We start from the raw sequence: 27,625 nt of genomic DNA, 5'->3' as shown, positions 1-27,625 counted from the left end.
GCCATTGTAGCCCATAATATGTCAGATCTTGAAGCAGTTACCTTTCCGCACCATTCTGATGCTCAGTTTGAGCTTCAGCAGGTTGTCTTGCTCGTGTCTATGTGCCTAATTGCACTGAGAGCAGCTCAACAGGTAGAGCCAACAATGCAGCTAGTGAGTGTGTAAGTTTTAAAGGTCTATAATCAGCATGACAAGGTTCCTTTCAAATAAGTCCTTGGTAGCATTTGTAATGAACCATTAGATTATCACCATCCAGCTTCACCATGTCTAGTTTTAACACAGCTTTTAACTGAAGTCAGTTAAATGTAATACTTCCAACTTTAAAGATAATACACTATTACTTGAGTGTAATATTTGACTTGCAAAAAATGGAAAAGGCAATAAATGTTTGTTAGGAGTTATTATGATAAACTTTGAGGAGAGTTATATTTGGAGGGCATGAGTGGGCATGACTGGTCAGGAGTGATGATCAATCCACGTCATCCAGGACGTATAATAATTCATACTCAACATAACAAACAGCAGGGAATCACTCAGATGGCATCATCTTCAGAGAGGTTGCACTCAAAGGAATGAAACTCAGCATTTACAGTTTGTTGGTGTGAGTAGAGTTCCATATCAGTGCAAATGTTTGTTAGTACAGAACTGCCATCCAGGAATGGAGTCTTCACACCAATCCTCCAAAAGCATGAAGCCCACGATGCAGTTGCACTTCTCACCTTGAATGCCATGGTAATAAAACAAGAAAACACAAGAAAACGTTACTAATTCATTTTACTTAAATTCAGCTTTTTAAGATATTTTTTAAGATAATTTGTTGCCTGAACTAAACAGCTGAATTCAGCATCAGATTGGCATGACTGGAACTTATATCTCAAAATGACTATATTGTATCAGTGTGTGGCACATTTTCCAGTTGTGGCCCTCACCTCACCAGCTCAACAGTTTTGAGTATCCCATACATCCCTGTGGCAGATAAGAGTGTAAAAATACAAAGTATAACTGTAAAAGGTAGATGTCCCTGTGCCATGCAATTTTAAACACAAACCCAGTTCCCAACTTCAACGCTGGATAAAGTGTAAATAAAAATGTAAATAAATACATTTTTAAAAAGTGCAGTCATTTGTAGACAGTTTTTTTAAAAAACATATTCAATTTAGAATGAAACATAGAAAACATAGCAAATGCTTGATTTCAAAAATGAACCATCTTAAGAAAAAAAAACTCCCAAAAAGTTGGGACAGGATCATGTTTACTGACTTCTGGACGAGCAATGTTCTGTCATTCTTCTCTCATGTAGAAGTATAGCAAAATTACAGCTTTAAAGCTGTTGTAATAGATGCAAAGTGCAGTTTGGCGTTGTCTTACTGAAAGATGCAAGGCCTTAACTAAAAACAAATGTCTGAATGTTGCTCTAAAACCTGTGTGTACCTTTCAGGATTGACAGTGTCAATACCACAGGTACTAACACACCTCCATACCATCAGAGAAGGCTTTGGAACTGAGTACAAGGTGGATAATCTGTCTTCTCTTTAGTCTCTTTAGTCAAGCCATCTGACATCATGACATACATGCCATCCTCAGATGGCATATATGTCATGATGTAAGCGTGTATGTGGAAATATGTGTGTGTACTTATGTATGCATGTATATATGTATGTATGTGCATGTATGTATGTATGGGTGTATCCGTATGTATGCAGGTGTATGTATAACTTGTACATATCTTTCATGTAAATTTGTCTGTGTTATTGTGTAAATACTTACGCTATTGTGTACTTCACACACATGGAGAGATGCCAAACTGCCTTTCATTGTTTTTGTAACAAAGACAATGAAAGGCAATTCTATTCTATTCTATTCTAAATACTAGCCTAAACCAATAACAACTGGATTTAGAAGAGGTTGACGCCAAACTACCTGCCAAAAAAGTAGGCCTTGATGAAATGAGACTAATAAGAATAATTCAAAAGCGTTTTGCATTTTGGAGTCATAAAAGTGCAAAAAGAGTTTTTCAGCTATTAGAAATGAAAACACGACCATGTCAACTTGACCTTTCAAAGATGCACGCTTTGTGCAGTGACTGCAGTGGTTATGATCGTACGTGTCAGGCTACAGGTCAGATTCTGTGGTTAAAACTGAAGTCATCATAATGCAGTCCAGACCAAACCACCATGTACTTTGGCTCCCCCTGTCCTTCTTCCAGAGGCTATAACTAACAATTACTATTCCTAACTACAGCTGGGCAGTGGTGTGAGTTCTTGCTAACGCTAGTATTTTGTGGCAGATAAAGCAGATAAAGAAACATGTCTCATGTATTTCTTGCCCATAAACCAAAGGAGGCTCAGGAGCTTCAAAATATAAAACCTGATTCATTCCCCAAAGTGTAGCTTGAAGATTAGGAACTCCAAGCAATGGGGGGAAAAAATGTCTTTCTCCACTTGGCTAGTGTTAATGGGTTCAGGCTAGTCAGAGAAAACAGACCTCTCTAATCCTCCATGGATACAGCCGTGTCAATAAAACCCTCTGCCATTTAATTCTTCTCTTTGTACCGCACTGCTGAGATACACAGCCGAACAAGAAACTTTTAAAGCTCATTTTATTTTCAGTTTAGCTGGCTTTTTTTTTTAAACAACAGAATTGAAATGGGCTTCAAACAAACAGACACGAGAGGATTGTGTATGGGTCTCTTTGTTTCTGGTTGAAGGATTATTGCCATGCAGTTTTCCTCATCCCTACCCAACAGATGCATTCACTTTAAAATCCCAGTGGTGTAGTTACAGTACTGTTTCATAAGAGATGGAAAGAAGAGCATTAACCTTTGGCATCACAGAAACCCCCTGATAGACTGACTGTCCTTTAGCTATTTCTCCTCTTTTTCATATTCAACATGCGGAGGGTTTTGTGATTAGAAAGAAGAAGCTGTGATTTTATTATGGCTTTTTTTTATGTTTCATTTGTTTCGCTTGGACAACATTTGGTCACACAGAAACACATTGTTTATTCATTTGTTCTTTCAGTAACAGTATCTCGTGTTAGATGGGCTCCACAAGACAAAGTATTCATCGTAAGACAGCAATAAAAAGAAAAGCCAGTTTCCTGTGAAGCAGTTATGAATATGGTTTGTATCGCAGCCCTTTCTCTTCATTTCCTTTGAAATGTTTTGTTTCCTCCTCAAAAATGCTCTACCGTATAGACTACCTCCTGTGCGCCGCTCGCGATCTACACCTCGAGGGCATTTATAAAGCCAGACGTTTTTATAGGAGATGTCACATTGGGAGAACTCTGTGGCTGCGAGCCAAGGCCACCGAAAATAATCAGTGTTAATGACACACAGTAAAACACGAGCTCGCTCGGTTCCTTTCGAATGCTGTGTGGCTTGGTGGATTGTTCATGCCGAAACAAGTGTTTCTCATTATGTCGAGTATTGTGCTTGGCAAGGAGGCTGCAAAAATCCTGCCAATGCATAATCTGCTTTTCCAGTGCCTGCTTAGAATACCATATATAGTTTCACCTGTTATCCTGCTCACTTCTCAGAGATAATCCACAGAGTCAGCATGTTTTCATGTCTTTGTTAAGTTTTTAGGGGTATGTTATGGCTGACATCCTGTGAAACTAAGTGTGTCACGCATGTCTTTAATTTTGATGCCGGTTACAACGTGTTCTTTTTGTTGTTTCAATTTCATAGCATAATCCTCTGAGCTTCTTGGTTTGTCCCCTGTGACCTCAAGAGTCTGGTGGAAGTACAGTGTGTACCTCCTTAATTGGCCTTTTGGAAAAAACAGAAATGCATAGTCAATATCGTGGAAAAGAGAAGAACCTTATAAAGATTAATAATAACAACAGTGTTCCTGTAGCACTGCAATTGTCTGAAGTATTATTTTAAAGAACAAAAGAAGATCTTTTGTGACAGCAGCAGCAATTTGCATTCACCGTCAGCAGTGAATCACCTTGAGCTTGAAGCTCGCTCAAGTCTCAGCGCACTCCTGGTAAGGCTCCTTTCCTGGCAGCCATCTTGAAAATAGCATGTTGGTTTGTAACAGAGATGTGGAATTTGGGACACAAATGGAACGTCTGTGTGAAGATAAGTGGACATATAAAGAACTATACCACCAGTTCAAAGGTTGCAGGATCAAATATAACCCCAAATCCCAAAGGCTTCTGTCCCAGTGAGAATCAGATGCCCACAAAAAAACATCCCACCCCCCTCCATCCCCCTCAAAGAGGATTTGTTTTCAAATCTTCACTTTGTCAAAGGAAATTCCCCTCAGGAAAAGAGTTTTTGCAACAACAGTCAGATTGTATTATTGTGCTCGGTTGTTGCCTTTACAAGTTCAGAGAGGACAAGCTGCCATCGGAGCAATCCAGCTCAGCTGATTTTGATCGATTCGGTTCCTCACTTGGATTTTTCTCGTTGCCTTGCGTGTAGCATTCACAGCTATCAATATGAGGAAAGGCTAATTGAGATTGCATTGATAGGGCAATATATAACTTCATTACAATCTCATTGGCATAACAGAAGGAGACAATTACAATCACATTATAAATGAACGTCTAATAATGCCATTCTAAACAGAAAGGAGAAATCAGGCAAAGACCAATGGGCTTGCTTTATAGACTGCAACATAAAAGGATGTTTGTGTGTGTTGTTGGTGTGTGAAAGGCAAAGCCGAAGCAGAAGCGTGTTTTTTGAATGGTCTGCTAGTAGGAAGTCATCAGGTCCTCCTTCAACTGATCTGTGATTGCAATATAAAAACTTTCCTGGTGGGTGAAATTATTTTGTTCTATTAAATTAAATAACTGAATATAACGTGATGGGTTTTTGGGTGTTTTTTTAATTACGGTACCTGTTACAATGATGATAAAGCAGACAACGCTTTAGGGCAGGCCTACAGTGTCACTCGGTTTTTCAGTTAGAGCTACTCATCTCTCATCATGTCCAATTTCAAACCAGCAAGATGGCATTGAACGCTCACCTTGAGGATATAAACCTGCTTTTACTAACCAATGGGACACAGCAAAGTGGTCATGTCCATCTTTTATTTACAGTGTATGGCTGTGTGCACAGAAAACTGTTAGGATGCCTGGGTCGTTGACCCAGGGTTTTGAGTTTATTATATTTATCATTTCTAGTCTTTGGTTTCTTTGAAGTTCTGTCTGATGGTTTATGTCTCTGTGTTATCCTTAGTTGCTGTCTCCCCTGTCGGCTATATCCTCGTGTCCAGTCAGTGTCTGTGTCTGCCCTGTTCCCACCTCTGTTCCCTCTGTAGTGCTTGCCTGTGAGTCTGTCTGTAAGTTCAGTCTGTGTTACTTCCTGTTTTACTTTGAAGGTCCGGGTCTTATGTGAATGTGTCCTGCTTTGCTTCCTTGTCTCGTTAGTTCTGATTTCTCCCAGCTGTGCCCTCCTTCTGTGTCTCATTCCCCTCGTTACTTCCCAGTGTACTTAAACCCTGTGTTTCTTTGAGTCAGTGTCGCGTCGTCCCCCATGCTGTTAGGATCTCCCTGTGTTTCCCGTGAGTTTATGTTGTTTCCCAGTTTAGTTTAGTTTGCTTTGCTTTGCTTTGCATGCTTGTTTCCCTGTGCCAGCAAATAAAGCTGAGTATTTTGAGTTCATCCCTTGAGTCTGAGTCTGCACTTTGGGTCCACCACTCCTCCTTGCCAGCCTGCCACACAGCCAACCTTAACAAAAACTGGTAATGTGGTCATGCTAAGTTGTTGTGCTGATAGATTGGAAGGTTTTGAATATGCCAAGCAATGCTCTCTTTTACTGTTTATATAATCAAATAATTTCATATCATATGACATCATTACCTGGTGGATCCATAGTGTAGTAGTTTACACACATACACAAATAAGAGATACCCAGTTCAGTCCTGGGATGAAAAGGGCATCTGGTGCAAAAAAATCTTCTAATCTGAACATTGTGAATAAGGGAGCAGCCAAGTGTAGCTTTATTGTATGATATCATTGCAACTGCATGCATCTGACATCTTTACAGTCAGTGTTACAACCACTAACAGTTCAATAAAATTTCACAGGAAGCGAAACCATTAATATTTCTAATATTTCTTCTGTGTGCTGACAGTCAGTAAAAATATCTGGAATGATCCTTTCCACTTTAATTGATGTTTCTGCATTACTGTTTTATGCTTGTCACCAGTCCGATGCATGGCTAAGAGCAAACCCACATTAACACTTATGGTCAATTTAGTATCACCAGTTTGCACTGCATGTCTTTGAACTGTGGGAGAAAGCCAGAGTGCCCGGAGAGAACCCAAGCAAACACGGGGAGAACTGGTGCCGAGTGTAGAAAAATGGTCTCATGTGAGATGTTGCTAGTTCACTGGCTTGCTTAAGTCACAGCTGTAAAACCAAATTGAGAACCTCAGAGTTGAGGGATGTGTGTAAACCTTGCATCTTCTTTCAGAGTTGAGGACTCAGTCTGGCTGTAGCATGCATCCAAACCACAGGCTGCCAGGTAATGCCAGGTTATACCTTTTACTTACAGAAGATGAACACACACGTGTGGGAGTTTTGGGTTATTTAAGGGCACCTTTGAGGGAACTGAAGGGATAAATAATACACTATGCGCCACCTGTCACAGAACCCATAAGCACTCAATAGTTCTTTTTCAGCAATTCAAGCTCATTACTTTACTGTGTTTAAACAATTCTGATATCTAAGGACAATTTAATGTCTTTCCTTTGTTTTGGCATATGACAGGTGTTATATAGCCTTTTAAATCCCTTCCAGTAAGGTCACACCCTATCGCCGGGGGGGGGGATCATGGGAGTGGAAGTGTTCTCAGTGTGAAAGATGGACTCCTCATGGACTCCTTGTGTCGCTCCTCATAGAGTTTTTTCACAGGCACAGACTGCAGGTGTAGCGACCTCTGTAGCAGTATACTGTGTCCAGTTGACTCATGGATGTTTTACCACTTCAAACAAACTAACTAACTGAAAATGCTGCTGAGAAATAACTTCCCACATCTCCTTAGATCTCCACTGAAAGCAGTAGTTTTTCCTGGAAATGGCAACCTCATGATACACAGAAAATTCATTTGCACAATAAAAACCTGATGGTGTGTTTGACCTGGCCACATCTGGCCAATTGAACAGAGATTTATAATGCAGCAGGTCGGCTCCAAAAGGCGTCGGGTACCATCTCCCCTGCGCAGCAGTGTTTATGTAGGCCAAGTTTAAATATTTGAGGAGCACATGTGGGGATGAATAGTGGCACAGGGTTTCATCATAAAGCTGTGAAGGGCGAGCCAGCGGGGGGTCATTTTAACAGTAGTGTCAACATCACAAGGTCCCACCTCTGTCGACTCAGCAAACAGTATATCGCAGATGCTCTAAAAGAGGTGGTGCCGGCTGCTTTCTGGAAATGGTTGGTGGTTTTTTAGAACGTTATTGATAGCGCCAGGAAACCCTGGACATCTCTCCCCATTGGTTCTAAACTGTGTGTCCAAAGTAACCATCAGAGAATGAAATAGAAGACAGGAGGACTGAAGTGTGATGCAACAATAGTGATAGAATTGCAGTTGCACAAAGAGCAAAACAGCTGCTGTTCTATTGACTGAGGTAGTCTTTCTTGGCCTTGTCTACAATATTATTATGTAATCTCACTGTATATACAAGGAACAAATGGAGGTCATCATCTTCTCCAACATCTTCGACATTTGTCTGGACTAATCAGAGAGCAAGACACGATTTGTTGCTCTGGTTTTGCAGATGTGATGGAGGGTTTGATGATTAGATGATTCCACTTTTCTGATTACTTCACTAGTTTCTGGAAAACAGTTACGAAGAAGTTTATATCACCACTTTTTCTTTCCTGTCATGACATTTCCTTCTGCATCCCACATTTCCCCAAATCTAATGTTACCCCAGCTCACAGCCTCTCGCTGTAAAAAGTCTATCGAAGTTTTCATGATCCCACTCTCTCAGTTGGCAGTGCAGGAGTCACAGGGAAGTCGGCTCAGCTGCGAGCTACTGCTGCGTGGGTTGCTGTTTACCCAGTCTGCCTGTCTGTGGACATCCAGCACAGCTCTCACTTCAACACCCCAACTGTCCACCTGCCTCCTGTTTCTGCACAGACACTTGCAATCCTGCAAGCAAATCCCTGCTCTAGCAAGAATAATTATCACTCTTATCTCTCTTTTTTTTTTTTTTTACTGCTTTCGATTTTGACAACCCTAATTTCAGGTCATTCTGCAGCTTTCACAGCTTTCTGTGGTCTGTTTTCCAAGTCGTTTTAGCCCTGAGGTCAGTAATGTCCTTGACCCCTCCCTTGTCTTGCATCACCAAGCCTCTCGTTTCCATCCATCGCTTTCAGTCACACTGTACCGCAAGCCTCCATTGCGCTCATTTCTGCTTGTCTTTACGTCTGCTGGGGGTTTCCATGCAACTTTCCGTTTCCAAAACAGACACCTGCTCTACTCCCTCCCAACACACAGACGTTCCCTACTGAGAAAAGCAACAGAAAAGAGAGTGAGAAGAACTATGTTGAGAGAAAAGTGATTTCATGGAAGGAAGGGGGATGAAGAACTAGTGGTAGCTGGTGATGCAGTTATTTTTGTTTATTTGAATGGCAGCAAAGAGGCTCCATACAGCTCTGCTTTAGTGGTCTGATTTGATGCCAGTCACCATCTTTAAAGTATGCCAAAGAGGTTTAAAGAGGCACTAAACAGAGATTCAAATAATCTACGGGCCTACATATTACAGCACAAAGGAACCACCAGCTCAAAGCAGCCTCCACTCCAGTGCCACATCATCAAGGACATCAGCCACAGCATGGTGTCTTATTTTTTCTATCCGTAATAGTCTTCTGCCAGGTAGAGGCATGAAACCTTACATGGATTCTGCTCAGCTCACAACCCCAGTCAGTCCCTGACCTTACACAGCCTCCAATCATTAGGTGGTACCATTAAAGGCATCAGTGCACTTGAAAAGGGGGTGTTTATTTGAAATGAAAGGGTTGTGTCTGACCACTTTTCAGCCTTCTGTTTGGTTAGTCGGGTATTCAGAGGTAGGGAAGTATGCAAAATCTGACCTTCTCTCTAAATAATGTTTCATTCTTCACGCAGTTTGCATTTTGGTGGGCACCTGGTGCAAAGTAATGGAAGCTGTTACCTTCAAGGCCCGACTGGCTTAAAGTGTGTATGTATCTCTGCATGTGAAGAATTTTATCCTTGAGTGTGATTCAGTTCACCCACAGTTAAAGCCTTTTAATACTCTTAGAAACCCCCCTGTGCTCAGACAAGACTTGCTCGCATTCAATAAGCAGGTAAATGCAATGCAGTTCAAGAAGGAAGCTATTTTATCTACAGTTTTGACAGAAAACAACCACATACTATTAAAAGCCAGGGAAGAGAACATTTACAATAAAATACTGGAAACAGGTCGTTTTAAATGCATCTGCTAATTTGTCAAATCCAGTGCCTATAAACACATGACCCTGTGTTTGGAGCAATCCAAATGTTTTGGTGCACATGTCTGGGTGAGGTGCTGAGGGTTGAGCGATACAGTTGTATACTCACTGCTCATAATATATCATAATGAGTCTGCAACAAAGAAAACAGTCACCATTGTTGAAAAGTACGGCGCTGGTTCTTGTGAACCACCTGCTGGATTTTAAACACAGGAATACCGAGATGTCAGGACCAATCGTTTGAACAACCTGTGATCACATCCAGCACTACAAAGAGGTTTATTTGGTCAGTGGGCTGAATCACATTTGGCTTCAAATATTGCCCTTGTATATAGAAGTCCTCAAAAAAAAAAAAAATCAATGTATCTGAAGCACATTCCACTACATATGTAAAAAGTAGCAGTGTTATGTGTATTTTGGAACAAACAGAAGTTTACTGAGCATGCCCCACTTCCTCATGACTGTTCTGTATAGTATCATGAAGTTGGCTTCTTGGGTCTGCAAGGCTGCATTTGGACCCTTCCCATAAGCCTCACTGGCATGAGTAGGTTTTTGAGAAAACACTGCCCTCTAGTGGTAAATATGCATGCTTATAGGGTCACAGTACTGCAGTTTTGTTGCAGAATCAGGGTTAATGATACCGTCTTCTATTTAATAAATAATATGTATAATCTGGCATGCTTTTGTTAGCATAGCAGTCTTTTTACTCTTTCTTTGTTAGCGTTTCCTGTAATCATGGATCACAAATGAAAATTTTAATTTTAACATGGTACAACAATCTTTGAAATGTAGGTCACTCACTTTGCTAAATTATAGCAGAATTTATGCATTCAGAGCTCCCGACAGCACCCCTCTGCACTCTGGAGCAAAAATGATGATGTCATTATGGTTGCCATTCAAAAGAGCAGCATTTTCCAGACTTGCACACTAGTCCTCACTTAAGTCTTTTGACATCTTTGCTCACATGTGGCTTTAACACGTGTGAGGCATTTCTTTGACAGCTACACTACCCAGCTCCGTGCAACAAAGGCCAGACTTTGTTGAAAGGTCTAGCATGTGTCTGTTTTATGTGGGGGCTGAGCTCACGTGAGGAGGAGTTTATATCAAAGGGGAGCATATGTTAAATGTCAGCGTTGGCCTGGAGGTTGTGACTGGGCAAACAGATTACTGTAGATGTTGACTTGCATCCAGGTTCTGGGAAATGTGAGTGGTTTCTAGATGTTTTCCCTTTGAATAAACCTGTAGGATATATGATAGCTTATTAAGCGATGGTGTGCAGTGAATTTTTAATAGCAATCCTAATTATATTTGAATGACAGGGAACACTGGAGGTCGTTTGGGAGCAGTTTAATTTTAGACAGATGTTGGACAGGATGGTCTGCATATTGACTGTAACGGTACTCATTCGACCATTGTTACACGGTGAATCTATCAAACACGGAAGCATAATTTATACAGAAAAACATATGCAGATGTGAAGGCAGGGGATACAGTGAAAATGAGCTTTCCTAAAAAGTAGACAGCCTCCTATGTAGATTTGAAAAAGTTGCCCACAGAGATTTTACTTTATTTTATTTTCCTAACATGCATATATTGGCATTGATTAAACAACAAATGAAAAGCACACGTTAAGCAAAACTGATCCTTAATTTTAAAAAATACACACAATGATGTCTTTATTCAGCGCTTGTGAACATCTTAGTTCATTAATATATATCAAGTATGCCTTTTATGCAGGATTTATAAATATGTTGCTTTCAGATAGTAATTTCTTTCATCACTTTAACTACAGTATGAAAGTCTACTCGTATTTCCTAATATTTGCGTCACTGCTGTGTTATGATTGGACGATCCAGATTCTTCCAAAGAGGGATGGCGCATTCATGTGCAGCCACATGTGCTGTAAAAACAATCTGCCCATTAAAATGGCCTTTTTGATGCAAGACCCAATAATATTTCCATTATTATCTGTTTCAGGCCACCTACTTTAGCATTCGTATATATTGGCATACTTTTCATACCGCCTACCAAATCGTTGCTGGTGAATATGCAGAGTGCTATCCAGATGCATACTCATCAGATGTGGCACCTTTGATTAATGACAAAACATGCGTGATGCAGCAGCGTGTTTTGTGCAACCAGCATCCCAAAAAAACAATTTCAGGCAACATATGTTTATTAATTGCTCGTATGCTGGGTGTTATAGAGTTAGACACTTTGAGTTTGTTTAAACCCCACTTTGGTCTCAAACCACTTCACTTTCCCTCAGCTGAAGGCAGTCAGCCTCTTCTTCATGTAAAGAAAAGCGAGGTATGTGGCTCCTCCTAGAACGCCTATCAACAGAGTGGTACCAACAATAGCCGGTGCATTCTTCCTGGCCACGCGAAAGGCCACGGGAAGGACAGCAGAGATCAGGATGTTGTTGACGTGGCCCAGTACTCTCCTGAAGGCCGGGCGCTCCACCACACGTTCGTAGTATGTTTCCACGTTGACGCGGTTACCGTTGCCCCAGTAGCGACGAGAGAGGCCGAGAAACTTCAGCCGGTGTAAGGTGACTGCCAGGGAGACGTCGGCCAAGCTGAAGAAGTCACCGCACAACCAGGGCTGGCTGCCTTCTTCTGCAAGTGGAGAAGAAAATAAGAAAAGCATCCTACATGTTATTTAAAAAGCTACAGCTCTCAAATTTTGACTGATTAATACAGTATCTGCTATGTGGCAAACAGTTGTGGCTACCTGGTGTTTCTTCCACCCTTCTCTGTAGCTCTGTCTCAACCTGATCCATCACGCTTTCCAGTTCATCAAGAAGCTTCTTCAGGTACTTCATGTTGTCATGGTCAAATAACTTGGACTACAGAAAATATAAACACATAGCGTATATTTACTTCAAGTGGACGTACAGAAAGTGACTAAAATGATCAGATAGGCCGCTACAACACAGAATGATTGTAATGTCTTCATTTTGGTACAACAATTCCAAAACAGCTGAGATGCTGTAAAAGGTAAATAAAAACAGAATGAATGAGAACTGTAACTATCGTTGACTAAATATTTTATTTACAATAGAATATATAAAACATAGTAAATATTTAGAGTGAGACATTTTACTATTTCATGAAAAATATTAACTCATTTTGAATTTGACGCCAGCAACGGATCTCAAAAAAGTTGTGACAGGGGCAAGAAAAGACGAACTAATTAAGTTAACTGGCAGAAGGTCAAAAACATGACTGGGTTTAAAAAGACTGACTGGGTCATTATTATTACCATTTACAGTGAATAACATCATCAAAATATTCAGAGAATCAGGAAAAAAGCTTTAAATCAATTTTTGATGCCTGTGATCTTCAGGCCCTCGGGCAGCACTGCATTAAGAACTGGGGTGATTCTGTCATGGAAATCACTGCTCGGGCTCAGGAATACACACAGAAATCACTGTGTGTAAACACAGTTCACTGTGACATCCACAACTACATGTTAAAGCTCTATCATGAAAAGAAGAAGCCATATGTGAACATAATCCAGAAATACCGCCATCTTCTTTGAGGCAAAGTGGAAAACTGTTATTTGGTCAGATGAATCAAAATTTGAAATTCTTTTTGGCAAACACAGACACCGTGTCCTTCAGACTACAGAGGTGAGAGACCACCTGGCTTGTTATCAGCGCTCAGTTCAAAAGTTTGCATCTATGATGGCATGGGGGTGCATAATGGCAGCTTCACATCTGGAAAAGCACCGCCATTGCTGAAAGACATATATAGCTTTAAAGCAACATATGATCCCATCCAGATAATATCTTTTCAGGGACGGCCTTGCAAACTTCAGCAAGACAACATTAAACCAAATACTGTATCTATTACAAAAGCATGGCTTTGTAGTAGAAGAGTCTGGGTGCTGAACTGGCCTGCCTGCAGTCCAGATCTTTCCATGATTAGATATATTTGATGTATAGTGAAATGAAAAATATGATAAAGAAGATCCAGGATTGCTGAGAAGCTACAATCCTCTATAGGACAAAAATGGGACAACATTCCTCTCCTAAAGGTCCAGCAGCTGTGCATATCAATTCCCAGACATTTGCATACTGCTATTAAAAAGAGTGGATGCCTCACACTGTTTTCTGTTTACATGTTGCTGCGATCAAATTCAAAATTGGCCAGTATTCTTCTTTTTCATTTTAAACAATTGATATGTTTTTTGTGTTCTGATGAAAATTTGGGTTTATGAAATTTGCAAAACATTTCATTCTGTTTTTACTTATATTTTACACAGTGTCACAGCATTTTTTGAAATGTTAATTTTTTTGGTCTATCTAGTTTTTTGGTTTATCTGTTTTGTTTTGTTTTTTTGTTCTAACTGAAACTTACGCTACTGCGGAAGTTAGCTAAATCTGCTTAGTGATTAAAAGAAAGTGATTAGCAAGGAGGTTGGTTCCTCAAAAATGAAAGGCCTCTGCTGCAGATCATACTGCATGTGTGGGGAAAAAAGTAAGTTTTTACATTTTACATATACATTTCACATATTTACATTAGGAGTCTACTAACAGCAGTGTTGCTAAAGCTAGCTAGCTAGCTACCACTTCTTTAGCTTATTAGTTAGCTTCTGTTTACTTTATGGTTTACTACATTTGATGTGCACTCTTTTGTTTGTCTGAATTCTTTAACTTATATTTCAGAATCCGAATATTTTATTAACCCCTAAGAAAATTATGTGGTTACAGTTGCTCCAAGACAATAAGAACCGTAACAGGCTAAACGAAATTAAATAACACGATATATTACCAAATTACAAAATATAAGAAATGGCTCTAATATATACAAATAGCTCAATTATAAATATCCAGATTTATTCCATATGTGTTCACTAAAGTTTTATTAAAAATTGCACAATGGAACAAAAATAAAGTTGTACACTTCTTGCTATGCAAGACCAGATGGCATAATGACACTCACTAAATTACGGAAGATTAGTAGGTGTCTGAAATCTCACTACTCAGTGTACTTCTGAGTGACTCTTACATAATTTGTAGTAAATTACTTAACAAAAACATGTTGTGGACAGTGTGTCTCTATAGCCAAGGCTCATTTGGACACTTGACAGAGACATTTGGCTCTCTGGTAATTAGAGTAACTTACTTTCAGGCGCTTTTGTTTTGCTATATAAGCGTCTTTAAGCTCTGGGTTCTGCTCTGCCAGTTTCATCAGCTCTGACTGTGTGCTTCCGATCTGTGCTGTCACCACAAAAAAATAGTAATAAGAAAAATATTAGACATGATGAGGCACAAAATTAATCCCATTGTTACAGAGTTTTACAGTGAAATAAGAAATGCCAGTATCAGCATGTGCGAATGGGAGGTTTTTATCTAAATCATAAAAAAGGTTACCTTGCACATCGATGTAAAGTTACAAAATATATATTTTTGGCTTTTATCTGATTTTAAGTACAATGATTCATAAGGCAGAAATTGATTTAGGATAACTAAGGGTATAGTGTACAGTCTCTTTGATATTCAGTTGAAAATTGTACAGCTATGAAGCTCAGATCATCTTACTTCGTACACATGTGGCAGCATATGCTGGTATATGGGAGTCCACAGTGATTTCAGGGTGCAGTAGGCAGCCATGGGTGTAGGCATCCATGGGTAGTGAGTCCAGCAGCTCTCTGTAGTGCTGCACTCTTAGGTGGTAGGTACTGCCCTCTTCTGGGACCAGCCTCGGAGTGCCCTCTGGAGACAAACAAGTCATGGAAAAGGATCAAATTTCGGAATTTAATGTTTTTCTTTCTTATGGGTTTTTTTTATGGGTTTATACTCTACTGACTTAGGTTAGGGAGAAGACATGATGACGGCAAAGCCTTTATGTTCAATTTCATCCCTGAGGATTTAAAAACATTTGGGTATCTCCTTAAATGACTTCATGCTTACCAGATGTCCTTTCCTTCTAAGGTGATTTGATGCAGACCCTTAGCTATTATGGATCAGTGCACACCAAGGGAAAATAAAAATTTAGAAAAAAAACAATGAAATTATTGAAAAATCAACAAATGTGTGATACAAGGAAATGCATAAGAAAACAGACAGAAAATACAATGAAATAAACCTTAAAAGGTTCTTCTAAGAACCTTTTAAGGTTCTAAGAAACTGAAGCTTCTAAGAAGCTGAAGCTTGATATAATATTTTAGTTTTGGTGTCATAAATGAGAGCTTTGGGCTGCAGCTCCTCTAGGGACTAGCAGCTACATCCGCATCAGTCTCACCATCATTGAAGTTCTGCTCCAGGTAGTCCATGATCTGCGTTGGGTCACAGATGACATTGTCATTGTGAACTAAGACTGGAACCTCGCCACCCGGATTCAGGCGCATGAACCACGGCTCGTTGTGCTCGCTGAGAGGAAGGCTCACGTCGTACTCTTCACAGTGCAAACTTTTCTCTGCTATGGCGAGACGCACCTGGAAAACAACAACTTATTGTGACTGGGACTGTGGAGGAAGCTTGTTTTTATTTCCCTGTCAACAAAATCTTGCTCTCTTTTCTCCTCCCACAATTTTCAAATAAATCATTGGCTTCTCGTTTATCCAGTCAGAACCTGCCTTTAATTAAACATTACAGATGCATTTTTTACAGCAAAAATGCATGAATAGTTAGGTGGGTGGATTGAGAAGAAGCTGAACCTCCTTATGATTCTGTTAAGAAGTAATGGAAATGAGAAGTGAAAATAAGCATGTCTGAAAACCTGCTGTATTTCTGAGAAACACCATCCCCCCTGAAAGATGGAAAACTCATGTCTATACACTGAAATGTGCTGCTGAGCTGCTGTTACACCTGACAGAGCTGAAATGCAGTCAAGCCACCAACTGTTTTAATTATTTAAAAAACCAAAGAGGAACGGGTTTATACAAAGCCTAAACCACCTACAGCAGCAGGGCTGTTTTTGCAGTCCGACAGTGTCATAATTAACCCTGTAATGGGGAGCTGTCCACTGAACTGTGGTGCTGAAACGCTAATGACACTCACCTTCTGAGAGTTGAACGACTGCGTCCAGTGATACAGCGTCAGTTTGGATTCGCGCTGTTTTACGACTGTGCCGCACTCCTGATGAACATCTTGCTCTGAGTCCGGGTTTATAAGAGCTGCTTTCTCATCTTGAGATTCAGAGCTGTTTTCGGACGCCATTTTATCCGTTACTGTTGTAAGAGGGGGGCGTCGCGGTCGACAAAGTACTCCCCCCGCTGGCTCGGAGTGTAACTTGAAATTATTGTTTTATTTATTTAAAAAAAAAAAATTAAAAGATAAAAGTAATTATTTTTTAAATACATTCTCGCATTCACGTGTTGGTATTCATGTGTATGTGACGCACTTTAAACCTGCGCTTTTCCTTCTTTTTGAATACCTGGGCTCTCTTGCACCCTTACCCCCCTCCCTTCCTGCTAGTTCATGTTCTTGCTCCTTGTTGTTGAGACTAGCATAGTGGAAATATTTTACTAAGGGTTTCTTTTAATTAATAGAAAAAAAACTACAACTACGGTACCAAATTTAAAATCCCAAGTATAATAATTAACAAAGTCAGACAACAAATAACACCCTTTAAAGTGCACACTTCAATCCTTTACTACATCACAGGCCACCCTTCCTCATCTGAGGCACTGCAATGAATACGCTGGTACAGCAGAGGTCGCTGTAATCTAACACTGTGGCTGCTACTGGTGCACTCGAGTTTGAATATTATCAGCCTGATACAAAAACTGATGTTTTTTTTAAGTCAATGCTATAATATAAAGCGATACTTGTTGTTACTCATTAAACACAGTTAAATTAAACTATTGTTTCTTTCATGTTCTACATAATACATTGACTCATTTTTTTATTAGATTAGATTTTTTAATACTTATGTAAATCAGGGGTTGTTGCCTAAAATGTATGCCCAGCGTATGATTGATCTTTTTTAAATAATATAATAAGTATAATAATATTAATATTTAATTTAGAAAAGCAAAGTATATGGCTACTTAATTCAAGATGCGTATCGAATACAAGAGAAACGTGATGGGTGTGTTAAAGAATGAACGTCTAAAACAGCATCAGATCATCGCCTCACAAAATAGGCCATATAATAATATTATGTAATATGGGTGAGGATTGAATCATATGTGGCCGAGCTTATATTTTTGTAATGGGGGCATTATGGGAAGTGATACTTGAGGAATTTAGTCTGTGTAAAGCGAGGCGGGTCTTTCAAATGTAAAGTTTGGCAGTGGCGCGTTATTTTGGCGAAGTTGAGGCATTCGGGCGCTTTGCAGAGAGAGGGGAAAGGAGGAGAGTGGGAGGTCCCTGTGGCGTGACGTTGCGATTGGCCCAGCGCCTTTCTTCAACAGGGGCTCGGTACATCTCTCTCTCTCTCCCTCCTTTGATCAGTGGGTGAGAGGGGGGAGACGAGCAACACACAACGGAGAGTCCAGCGTGCGCCTCCGGTAAATGACGCCCACCATTCATACCTTTACACTTACCGTTACGCATGCCGTTTGTATTACATGTCAGTGTCTGGAAGCGCCAGTCCACCATCCTCACCTTCCTATTTTTTGCTCTTGTAGTCATCATCTTGTTGGCTCATCCTTTCATCACACCACCGGTCCTGGATCCTCCAGCCCAGGTCCTGGAGAATCCTGAGTCTGCAGCAGCGCACCATCTGCTTTATTTCCAGTCTATATCTGAATGACGGGCGGAAGGTTTGACTTCGACGATGGTGGCACATACTGCGGGGGGTGGGAGGATGGCAAAGCCCACGGACATGGGATCTGCACCGGACCCAAGGGCCAAGGCGAGTACGCCGGGTCCTGGTCGCACGGCTTTGAGATAGTTGGCGTGTACACCTGGCCCAGCGGGAATACCTACAAGGGTTACTGGTCCCAGGGGAAGCGTCATGGGCTGGGTGTGGAGAATAAAGGAAAGTGGATCTATCGAGGAGAGTGGAGTCATGGTTTTAAGGGTCGGTACGGCGTCCGGCAAAGCCACAACACACCTGCTAGATACGACGGGACCTGGAGCAACGGTCTACAGGATGGATATGGGATCGAAACCTATGGAGATGGCGGTAAGGCACCAGGTTTTAATAGATATGGCACATCGCTTGTTTAGCGTGCGTGTCGCTTTAACGGCGGTGAGTGGTAATGTGTTATGTAGCTCGTGTGTAGGATGCTCAGACTCAAACTGAGGAAGGCTAACCTTAACACACCAGCGCATGAATCTCCATCTGATATGAGCTGAGTATAAGCTGAGATTGCGCACTGCGCATCGTGGTCAGTCACATCGTCGTTTACCCAGCATAACCGACTCTTTACCCCGGTGGTAACGTTAACTTTTTGGATACCGTTTAAGATCACGGTTCCTATTTTATTCCAAGAGACATCTCTTTTGGCAACTACCGGTTGCTCCTCATATGACAGTGGGAGGAGGGTGACTGCTCCTCACTGGAAACATGCCTCCTGGAGAAGGATTTTGGAAAGCAAATCAGTCCATTTAAAGTCAATTAAAGACTCAAACTCAAATCACTTGCTTCCCCTCTCATTTTCTCCCTTTGAACCTTAACTATAGAAACACATCTCATGAAGAGTGCACATGCTCCCGTTTTAAATGAAATGTAATGTGTATAAAGCATGAGAAGGTGCTAATTTTTGGTAGCATTTAAAGTTATTCTTCATGCGTCTAGACTAAAGAACTCGCACATCTGTAGTGGAAAGAGCTAAGTCCCACGCAGGACTTGTACTTGCTGAAAGTGAGAGGTCAGTCAGAGCTTTGATCTCACTAATCATTGGTGTGTTCACAGATTGCGTTTATGTAAGGACCTGTGTCTGATGAGGGAGACAAGATCGCAGGAAGCCTAAAAAACAAGTGCTTGCCTGTTGTTCAGGCCTCTCTTGTTATAAAACAAGCAAGTCTTTGGGTGATTTGTGAGCATCATCCTCCCCTAATGGAGGCCTTATGGTGCAGAATAAATGCCTCACATATGATGTTACAGAGGGCTGGGCTTTGGGAATCAGCTGATCCTAGAGGATCTACAGAACATCTGGCTGTCTGACTCCGCAACATCCTGATAACTTGATCTGCAGGGTCACCAAATTGAACTGCAGCACAGAGCCAGCCTGTTAATCTCACCCTGTTTATCCATCTAAATTCCTCCCCTGACTAGTATATCATTTTCTGTTAGAATCTGACCGTTATGGCTTATTTCACTGCATTGGTGAATGAGATTCAGGCACTGGATTAACAAGCCTTTCTTATTATTAGGCTCAGGATTGTAATATGACACTTTGAAGAAGCAACAGTAGGGTAGGCCGACAGCCTGCTCATTGGGCTCAGCAGCACCAAATGGGATTAATGAAGTATTCTCCTCATTATGTGACTCATAGCAATTCCCTGTCGTCACAGACAAACGGATGGTGGTGAATGTGCCTACTGTCAGTGGGGGAGTTAGAGGCTGCCTGAAAATAGGCCCCTGGCTAAGTGATTCACATTCATCCCAAGCGATCTTCAGTATCTGTACCTTAATCAAATCTCTGTGATTGAGTTAGCTATGCTCACAGTCCCATATCTGAGTGGAAGGAGAGAAAACATTTCATTAGCTGACATACTCTTGCACCAACAAAGCAAGGCTTCAAGGTCTTGTTACTGATATAGAAAGTTACTGGTCAACAACACGCAGGGTGTGCATGAGGAGCTCAGAACAAAGCAGAGGAGCTTTCTTCTGACCATAAGTAGCCTACAAAAAATTTTTTTTACCCTGCTTTGACTTTAAAGTTGTTGTAAAACGAAATGAGCTTTTCAGGCATGTATATAATCACAGATTATCATCGGTTTTATTGCAAGCAATAGAAAATGGACATAACCAGCTTGTTGTCACCCCACTGGTTTGTGGAGGTTATCATCTAATGCTAGTGTTAGTTAGCCAGCTTGGTTAGCAAATTAAATATAGGTAAACTGAAGCATGAACTGAAAACACATTGCACATGGGGCAAACTTTGAAGATGACTACACAATGCTCTAATCAAATTTAGGGATATTTATAGTAAATGCACACAATACTGTGCATGTCGTTGCTATACTTATGCCCTATTGACCAGTCACAACTTACCAATCACAAGGTCAACTCAGCTTAAAGCATTAACTTATAGTTAATATTAGTTTACAAAGTCATGAAGAATTATAGGCTAGAAGTAGCGACTGAGACCAAGTGTTTACTCATTGATCTATGCCTTCCTCTTACTCAGGAACTTATCAAGGCCAATGGATGGGTGGTATGCGACATGGCTATGGTGTGCGTCAGAGTGTTCCCTATGGTATGGCCACTGTCATCCGTTCTCCACTCCGTACATCTATGGCCTCCCTGCGCTCTGAGCAGAGCAATGGTGCAGTGCTCCAGGACCTCTCCTCCCCGGCAGACACTCCAACGGGCAGCCGCGGTGGCTTCGTCCTCAACTTCCACTCGGACAGCGAAGTTGTCACCGGCAAGAAGAAGGGCCTGTTCCGCCGCGGCTCGCTCTTTGGCAGCCTGCGACAGTTGCGCAAGTCTGACTCTCGGACCTCAATCTCCAGCAAGCGCAGCTCTGCGAGAAGTGACGCCACCATGAGCCGCATCAGTTCAAGCGACGCCAACTCTACCATATCCATCGGTGACGGCGAGCTGCCAGATGAGGACCTACCTCAGGAGGACCATGTGGACGCCACCACAACTGAGACGTACATGGGCGAGTGGAAGAATGACAAGCGCAATGGATTTGGTGTATCAGAGAGATCCAACGGGATGAAATATGAAGGAGAATGGCTTAACAATAAGCGCCATGGTTACGGGTGCACGGTTTTCCCAGACGGCACCAAAGAAGAAGGGAAGTACAAAAATAACGTGCTGGTGCGTGGAATAAGAAAGCAGTTGATTCCTCTTAAGAACCCCAAAACCAAAGAGAAGGTAGATCGGGCTGTGGAGGGGGCACAGAGGGCTGCAGCCATCGCGAGGAGTAAAGTGGAAATAGCAGCATCCAGGTACTGTGTTAATGTGTGGGTGTGTGTTCATTCATGCTCCTGCATGTGCCTGTGGGTGTATACTGTGTAAATACAAAAAAAAAAAAAGCCCACACAAGATGAAAATCCTCAGGCATTTATTTTCACCACTGAGGAGTCACAGCAGTGTCCTGTTTGACACATATCTCCTGGTCTGATTGAAGGTTCAGTCTTGTATAAGTGAAGTCCCATGACAACAGCTCCGACCTTTATGCAACATCAACAGTCGAGGCTTTTGTGTTGCCAGTGTGATCATCCCTGGAAAAGGTTCTGTTTCTATTCTCTGCCCGTGTCTTTCATTCCTAGGGAGAGGGGTCAGGCATCTTGCACGCGTGTCTGTGTGTGTGTGTGTGTATTTGCGTTGTAGCCGAGTGTCTGTGAGTTCATGTGCGTGAGCTGTATAGCCATACCTGCTCCTATGCCAAGCTCATCTTGTGCACCCAGTACCAATACCTGCTCCCGCTGCCAAGCATTGCTCTGATGTGGCATCTGCTCTTTAACAGGTGGATGAGATGTGACCTTTTCATTTAAAGCCTCCCTCCTACTGGGACACAGTTCAGGGTATGCAGCATCGCTTTGACATCCTCTGGTTTCATTGCATCAGGGAATTATTAGACTGAAGACTGAGGGGATGTGTACAAGCTGTGAAAAGGTCTCTCTGCAATCAACCATGTTTTGATTTCTCCCTCCCCCACTCTTCCCCACCACCAAACCCCTTTTCAAGTCGTGTGCATGAATTTGCGTCCCTGAAAACACATCAACAAGCATTTTAAAGACTCAAAAGCACACGTGTGTTTCTTAGTTCACAGCATAATGAACCATCATTTGACTTTTACCTTGATGTACCAATCAGTTCAGTTGTGAGTTTTTTTTCCTGCTGGGCACAGCTTCACAATTTTGCAGATTTTATGTTTTAGGTGATTAAATAAGTTTAAAATGCCTATGTTTTATAAATACGCTAACTACAAAGTAGCAGTAGAGGGTGTGGGGAATGTCATTTTTATTTGGTTTTAAAGTAAAATATTAGATAACTTATTATTCCTGTTTATCCATGAACATTTCCATGACTGCACTGGATTTCATGGGCTAGAACCCCTCCGCAGGGATTGCTTTCCAGTTTAAAACACCTGTTGGCATTGGCATAATAAGCATTTTTTAACTTACTAATCTATTAAAAATAATTTCACCTGAAGGTTGCTTGACTCCCACAGCTCGTGTTGAGGTTTGCTCGTGTTTGGCTTTTTGTTTCTATCTCCCCTCCCTCTTTTTTTGTCTTGCCTCCTACACCAACGAGACTCTTTTGCTTTTACCGGGTCGTTTCCACAGCTACTGCTGTGCTCCAGCGTCTACCAGATTGGTGTTCAAAGCTACTGACCAGAGAAAACAAAAGCACTGTACTCATCTCATTTTGGTTGCAGAATCAGATCTTCCTTCTTATTTCATTAATGTGAGCTTATTATGCTCATGAGCTTCATAGTTTTATTCTTGGACTGAAATCTTTGTTAACTACCTTCAGTCATCTCTTAAATGATATAAGAATACCTTATTTCTTTGACCTAACTAACATTAATAAACATAATCCCAGATTCCTTAATCCTGCTCAGTCTGGATTCCCAGCCACCTCCTCTGACGACACACAAATTCCTACATTTCTTTGTCTACAACATCAGTGGTATCAGACTGGACTTCAGCCCTGGAAATCATCTTTCTCACCAAGCTAGTCATCCTCCTCAGTTATCAGAGTTTCTGAGCTAGCCTCTCATTTCCTTGCTTCCATTCATTGCCTTCTAGTGAAATCCACAGGTGTTCATTTTAATATTTTAGAAATCATGCAAAAACCCTTGCAATTCCTTTCCACTGCTATAGCAGAATTGCCAAGACGTTATTCCAGCAGTCGGTCTAATCAATCATCTAATCAAGCGTTTTTTTCAACTGTTCAACACTCCTATTTTAAAACCAGAAGCAGCCACACACTTAACGTTGTAGCAGCAGCCTTCCTCAGCTCATCAGTGAGCTAAATCAGTGGTTCATTTTATGCGTCTAGTGAAAACTCATTTTTATAGCTGTGGCTATGGCTCACACCAGCGCTTGCATGAGCTGTGTAGTGGGATATTCATGCTTCACTTTAATGTGTGTATTTTGAGAAAAAGCTCCTTGTAGCACTTTGCAGCTGTGTTTATTAAATCATTAATTATTGTTTTTACCTTTTACTGAGCCTTGTCCGACAAAAGGTCTTTCTGATTGGCTATCCCTTACAAACCAAATGTTTGAACTCCAGTTGCATTTGGCTTTTGTGCTTAAGCGTCTGAGATGACCCCATCAGTGACATCCTCTCTCTATGAAGACCAACATGGCCTCCCATAAAAGTAGAGACTGACTAAACAACACAGGAACACGGCCACGGTTAAAGCCCGACAATTAATCTGGATAAAGATAAATGTTTTTAACATGTTGGGCTGCTCTACAACTAAACAGTATTAAACTGTCACCACTGCCTCGATGATTTACAAACATATTCATTATTTCAACATTTTGTGGACTAAATGAATTTTCATCAAAAGCTTGTTTTTAACCAGGAAAAAATTCAATCTTAAGGTTAAAGGTAGACTGAGCATTGCTACTCAAATGTGAACCCAGTCATTCAGAGCACCACAGTTGGTGCTCTGAATGACGTTTTTTTCTAATACAATAGCTCATCTCCTGCGAGCAGGAAGGGAAGATGCTTTATTGTGCTAATTTCAAGGATATAACATGCAGAATACATTAGCTGGATTGAACATACTTTATTTTGAAACTGTGGATAGTTGTTAATATGGGACTTCCATCTTTGTAAGTGACAGCCAATAAGACAGAGCTTAACCTACAGTGAAAAGATAAAAAAAGGGATAATGTTTTGATAACACTGAGCCATCTGAGCTCCTGTCTGGTTGCGCATTAGAGCAACAATTTACACAAGGAAGCACATGACTTAATTCATAGCAATAAAGCAACAAGAGCAAAAGCATTCGAGCTCATGCGAAGCGTTTACGGCAGTCAACGAGGTCCCCTGAAGTAAGCGATCAAATTACTGGATGCCATGTGCCGCTACTTCATGTGCAACTGGAAATCTCAAAGCAGGTTCCTCTGCGGTCTGGGTGGAATCGGGATTTTTTTTTCTCTTTCTTTTTAAAAGTGCAGTTGTGTTATAAAGAGCCAGAATGACAGACTGTCACTGTTGTAAGCAGGTTATGTAAGTATCGTTATACAGTACAGCGCCGGGCAAAAGATGCACTCGTATCGATCCACTTCTAGTCACATGATTCTCTGTCTTTGAATGTGGAGTGTACCCAGTGGATCCACAGGGAATGGGGGAGAGATGGGCTCGTAGAGGAGACAGGGAGTGAAATGGATGGAAATGAGAAAGCCGGGGATAGATGTTGATTGAATGAAATCGGAAGTGCAGCACATTCGCTGAGCAAGAGGTTTCTGAAGAGTCTGGAGTGGACAGAAATGAAGGGAGAGTATAATAAAAAGGGCATAGAGAGGACACACCGGCCTCTCCCTTGTGGATTACTGTACAGAAGAGCTATCCCATCAGCCTCTGGGGTGGAGCCGATGACCTCATGCTCGTGATCAGCCAGTCGATAGAGAGCTAGTGCAATGTGGTAGAGTGGAGTGGAGTTCTGTGTCTCTCATTCACAGTTGTCATTTGCCCTTATCTGTGTAAAGTGACCTTCTGTACACACACAGCTCTTTCAGTGTGTCCATGCATATATGTGTGTGTGTGTTTGTTTGAGTGGTGTGGTGTGGTTGTATCAGGCCTGTGAACTGAGATAAGTGACTCTATGTGCCACTGAAGAGTTTACCGAGTCATGATGCTTCTCCCATAAATTGTTTTTTTGTTACAGATCAGCAGTTTGGGTATCCTGGGAACTCAGCAGTTTGTCAGTATATCCACAGAGCAGTCCACCCTTATTACACATCCCTGGCTAAACTGTTACTCTGTAGGCTATCTAATAAAAGCAGAGATGTTAAATTGACCTTACGAAAAGCTGCTAAGCACAGAAATTCAATAATGCTTGCATATTAGTTTAATTTGGCTTACTGCCTCTGTAATGCTAAGAATGAGAAATACGGCCAAAAAGACAGTGCATTCATAGAGACCTACTGTGCGTGTTATGTTCAATTGCACTGTTTGCTCTGCAGGCTCCAGTAAAAGGTTAACCAACACCTTATATGCACAGATGATATTTTTACGATGCCTATTTTTTCCTTCACACCAGTGAGCAAAACATTCAGACTAACTGTTTTCCACATCACAGTTTCACTTCTGACAGGGTGTTTATAGTGTCTATAGTGCTGTCAAATGCATCTACAGTTCTTCATGAAATTTAATAGACATGAGTCTGAATTCGGATTGGATTTATTGGTGGCCCATCTCTGAGATTTCTGGCAGCACATCTTTGGATGTATATATTTTTTCTTTGCATGGGTGCAGTCGATCACCAGAATCAATAATTTAATGGGTACTGGTGAATTCAATTCAATTCAATTTTACTTATATAGCGCAAAATCACAACAACAGTTTCCTCAAGGTGCTTTATATTTTAAGGTAATGAATCTACAGTAATACAAATAAAACAGAGAAAACCTCAACAATCGTATGACCCCTTATGAGCAAACGCTTCGGCGACATTGGGAAAGAAAAACTCCTTTTTAACAGGAAGAAACCTCCAGTAGAACCAGGGTCAGGGAGGAGCAGCCATCTGATACTTCCGGTTTGGGGTGAGGGGAGGAAGATGGGACAAGGACACGCTGTGGAGAGTCTGATTAATCTAGTCTTATCATATACAGTAAAAAAAATGGATGTAGCCATTATGACATCACTCATTGCCTCCTTGTATATTTCTTCTGCTGCAAGAAGCTTGGATTTGCAGTGCGTTGGGGGATGAGTAGTTCCTTCAGTAATTATGTCCTCACTCTTGCACCTTTGCCGTTTTCTTGGTCATGATCCACACAGTGGCTAACGGGATTTTTAGAAGAAGTCTCTTTACAACCACAAGGTCAGTCCCCTGGTGGCCAATAAATAGAATGCATCTGTATGGTAGCTCATTGGCTTCAGTTTTCCTGGAAGCTGAGCCCAGCTTTGATACCATCTGTGATCATTATAACTGTAGTCAGTAATAGTAATAGGACTTGGTATAATATAAAAACTAGCTATAATTACTATCATTGATTCAACATATTTAAAATGCTTCAGGATCATTGTGTATGATACTCCGTGGATTATTTGACTGTACGTGTTAAACTTGCTTAATTTGTAAAGAAATGTGAGAGAGAGAGACAATTGATTTGTTAAAGATGCATTATGTAGGATGTCTTACTCCAGTAGTTTGTTTTGCAATAAACACCCACCAATTGGTCCGGATTCTAAGTAGCGGTTGGCCATACATCGAATATACTCGATGTATGGTGAGTTTTTCCACGTATGATGGTTAAAATAGCTTTATCGTAACCACCAAGTATAAATTGCCATGGCAGTATTAAGCTGTCTGCACGTTATTCACTTTGAGTTTTTTTCCTCCCTCATGCTGATAATGCATCGTTAACCCCTCCCTCGCTCCCAACGGGAAAATTTTCTACCTGGCGCCCTGAGCTGAGCATGCATGTTTATACTACCAGATAGGGAAAAATATAGCGGAAGTGGGAGTTTTAGATGAGCGAAGGAATAAGACTCGTTTGGATGTCAAACAAAATGCGCCAATTTGCAAAACATGTCATAAATCTATTGCCGCACAAGGTAGCAATAGTACAAATGTATTCCACGAGCTGAAAAGGCATCCATTGCAAAATGGGAAAAAATATAGAATTGTCGATTATACCAGTAGAGTATACCAGTAGAATTTTAGGCCTCCAAAACCAAAATAACATTTGGTTTTGGAGGTTATTTAAACATATCGTGATATAAATCGTGTATCGTTATATAGCCAGAAAAAAAACCCTGATATTAGGTTGTCCTCATATCGCCCAGCCCTAATTCTAAGTGATGCTACTTTTATTTTTTTGCCCTTTAGACTTCTATAATTTCTGCAGTACGTGAACAGAGTAATCTGTACAACCTTAAGAATCCTGGATGTAACACTTTCTCAGTATTTTCTTTTACTTGGAGCC

At 41.1% G+C, this 27,625-nt stretch overlaps 2 protein-coding genes across 2 annotated transcripts in view; one reads left to right on the top strand and one right to left on the bottom strand.

Moving 5' to 3' along the window:
* Positions 1-10,763: 10,763 nt before the first annotated feature.
* On the bottom strand, positions 10,764-16,657 carry gdap1 (ganglioside induced differentiation associated protein 1). Its single transcript, XM_003443474.5, has 6 exons — positions 16,442-16,657; positions 15,684-15,876; positions 14,981-15,154; positions 14,565-14,659; positions 12,166-12,280; positions 10,764-12,050 (listed from the first exon to the last, which is right to left on the bottom strand). Exons 1-6 carry the CDS (start codon positions 16,598-16,600, stop codon positions 11,698-11,700), a joined length of 1,089 nt encoding a protein of 362 aa, XP_003443522.1. The 5' UTR covers positions 16,601-16,657; the 3' UTR covers positions 10,764-11,697.
* A 1,082-nt stretch (positions 16,658-17,739) lies between these two features.
* jph1a (junctophilin 1a) overlaps positions 17,740-27,625 on the top strand; it is a 32,856-nt gene continuing 22,970 nt past the window's right edge. Inside the window, exons 1-3 of the mRNA XM_003443473.5 lie at positions 17,740-17,895; positions 18,016-18,515; positions 20,689-21,457. Of these exons, the coding sequence (XP_003443521.1) occupies positions 18,137-18,515; positions 20,689-21,457 (1,148 nt within the window). The 5' untranslated portion in view covers positions 17,740-17,895; positions 18,016-18,136. The remainder of the gene's footprint in view (positions 17,896-18,015; positions 18,516-20,688; positions 21,458-27,625) is intronic.

The sequence above is a fragment of the Oreochromis niloticus genome, linkage group LG9 (genome assembly GCF_001858045.2).
Source record: "Oreochromis niloticus isolate F11D_XX linkage group LG9, O_niloticus_UMD_NMBU, whole genome shotgun sequence".
Lineage (NCBI taxonomy): Eukaryota > Metazoa > Chordata > Actinopteri > Cichliformes > Cichlidae > Oreochromis > Oreochromis niloticus.
The sequence above is the reverse complement of the archived record's forward strand: the minus strand, read 5'-3'. Positions and strand labels throughout refer to the sequence as shown.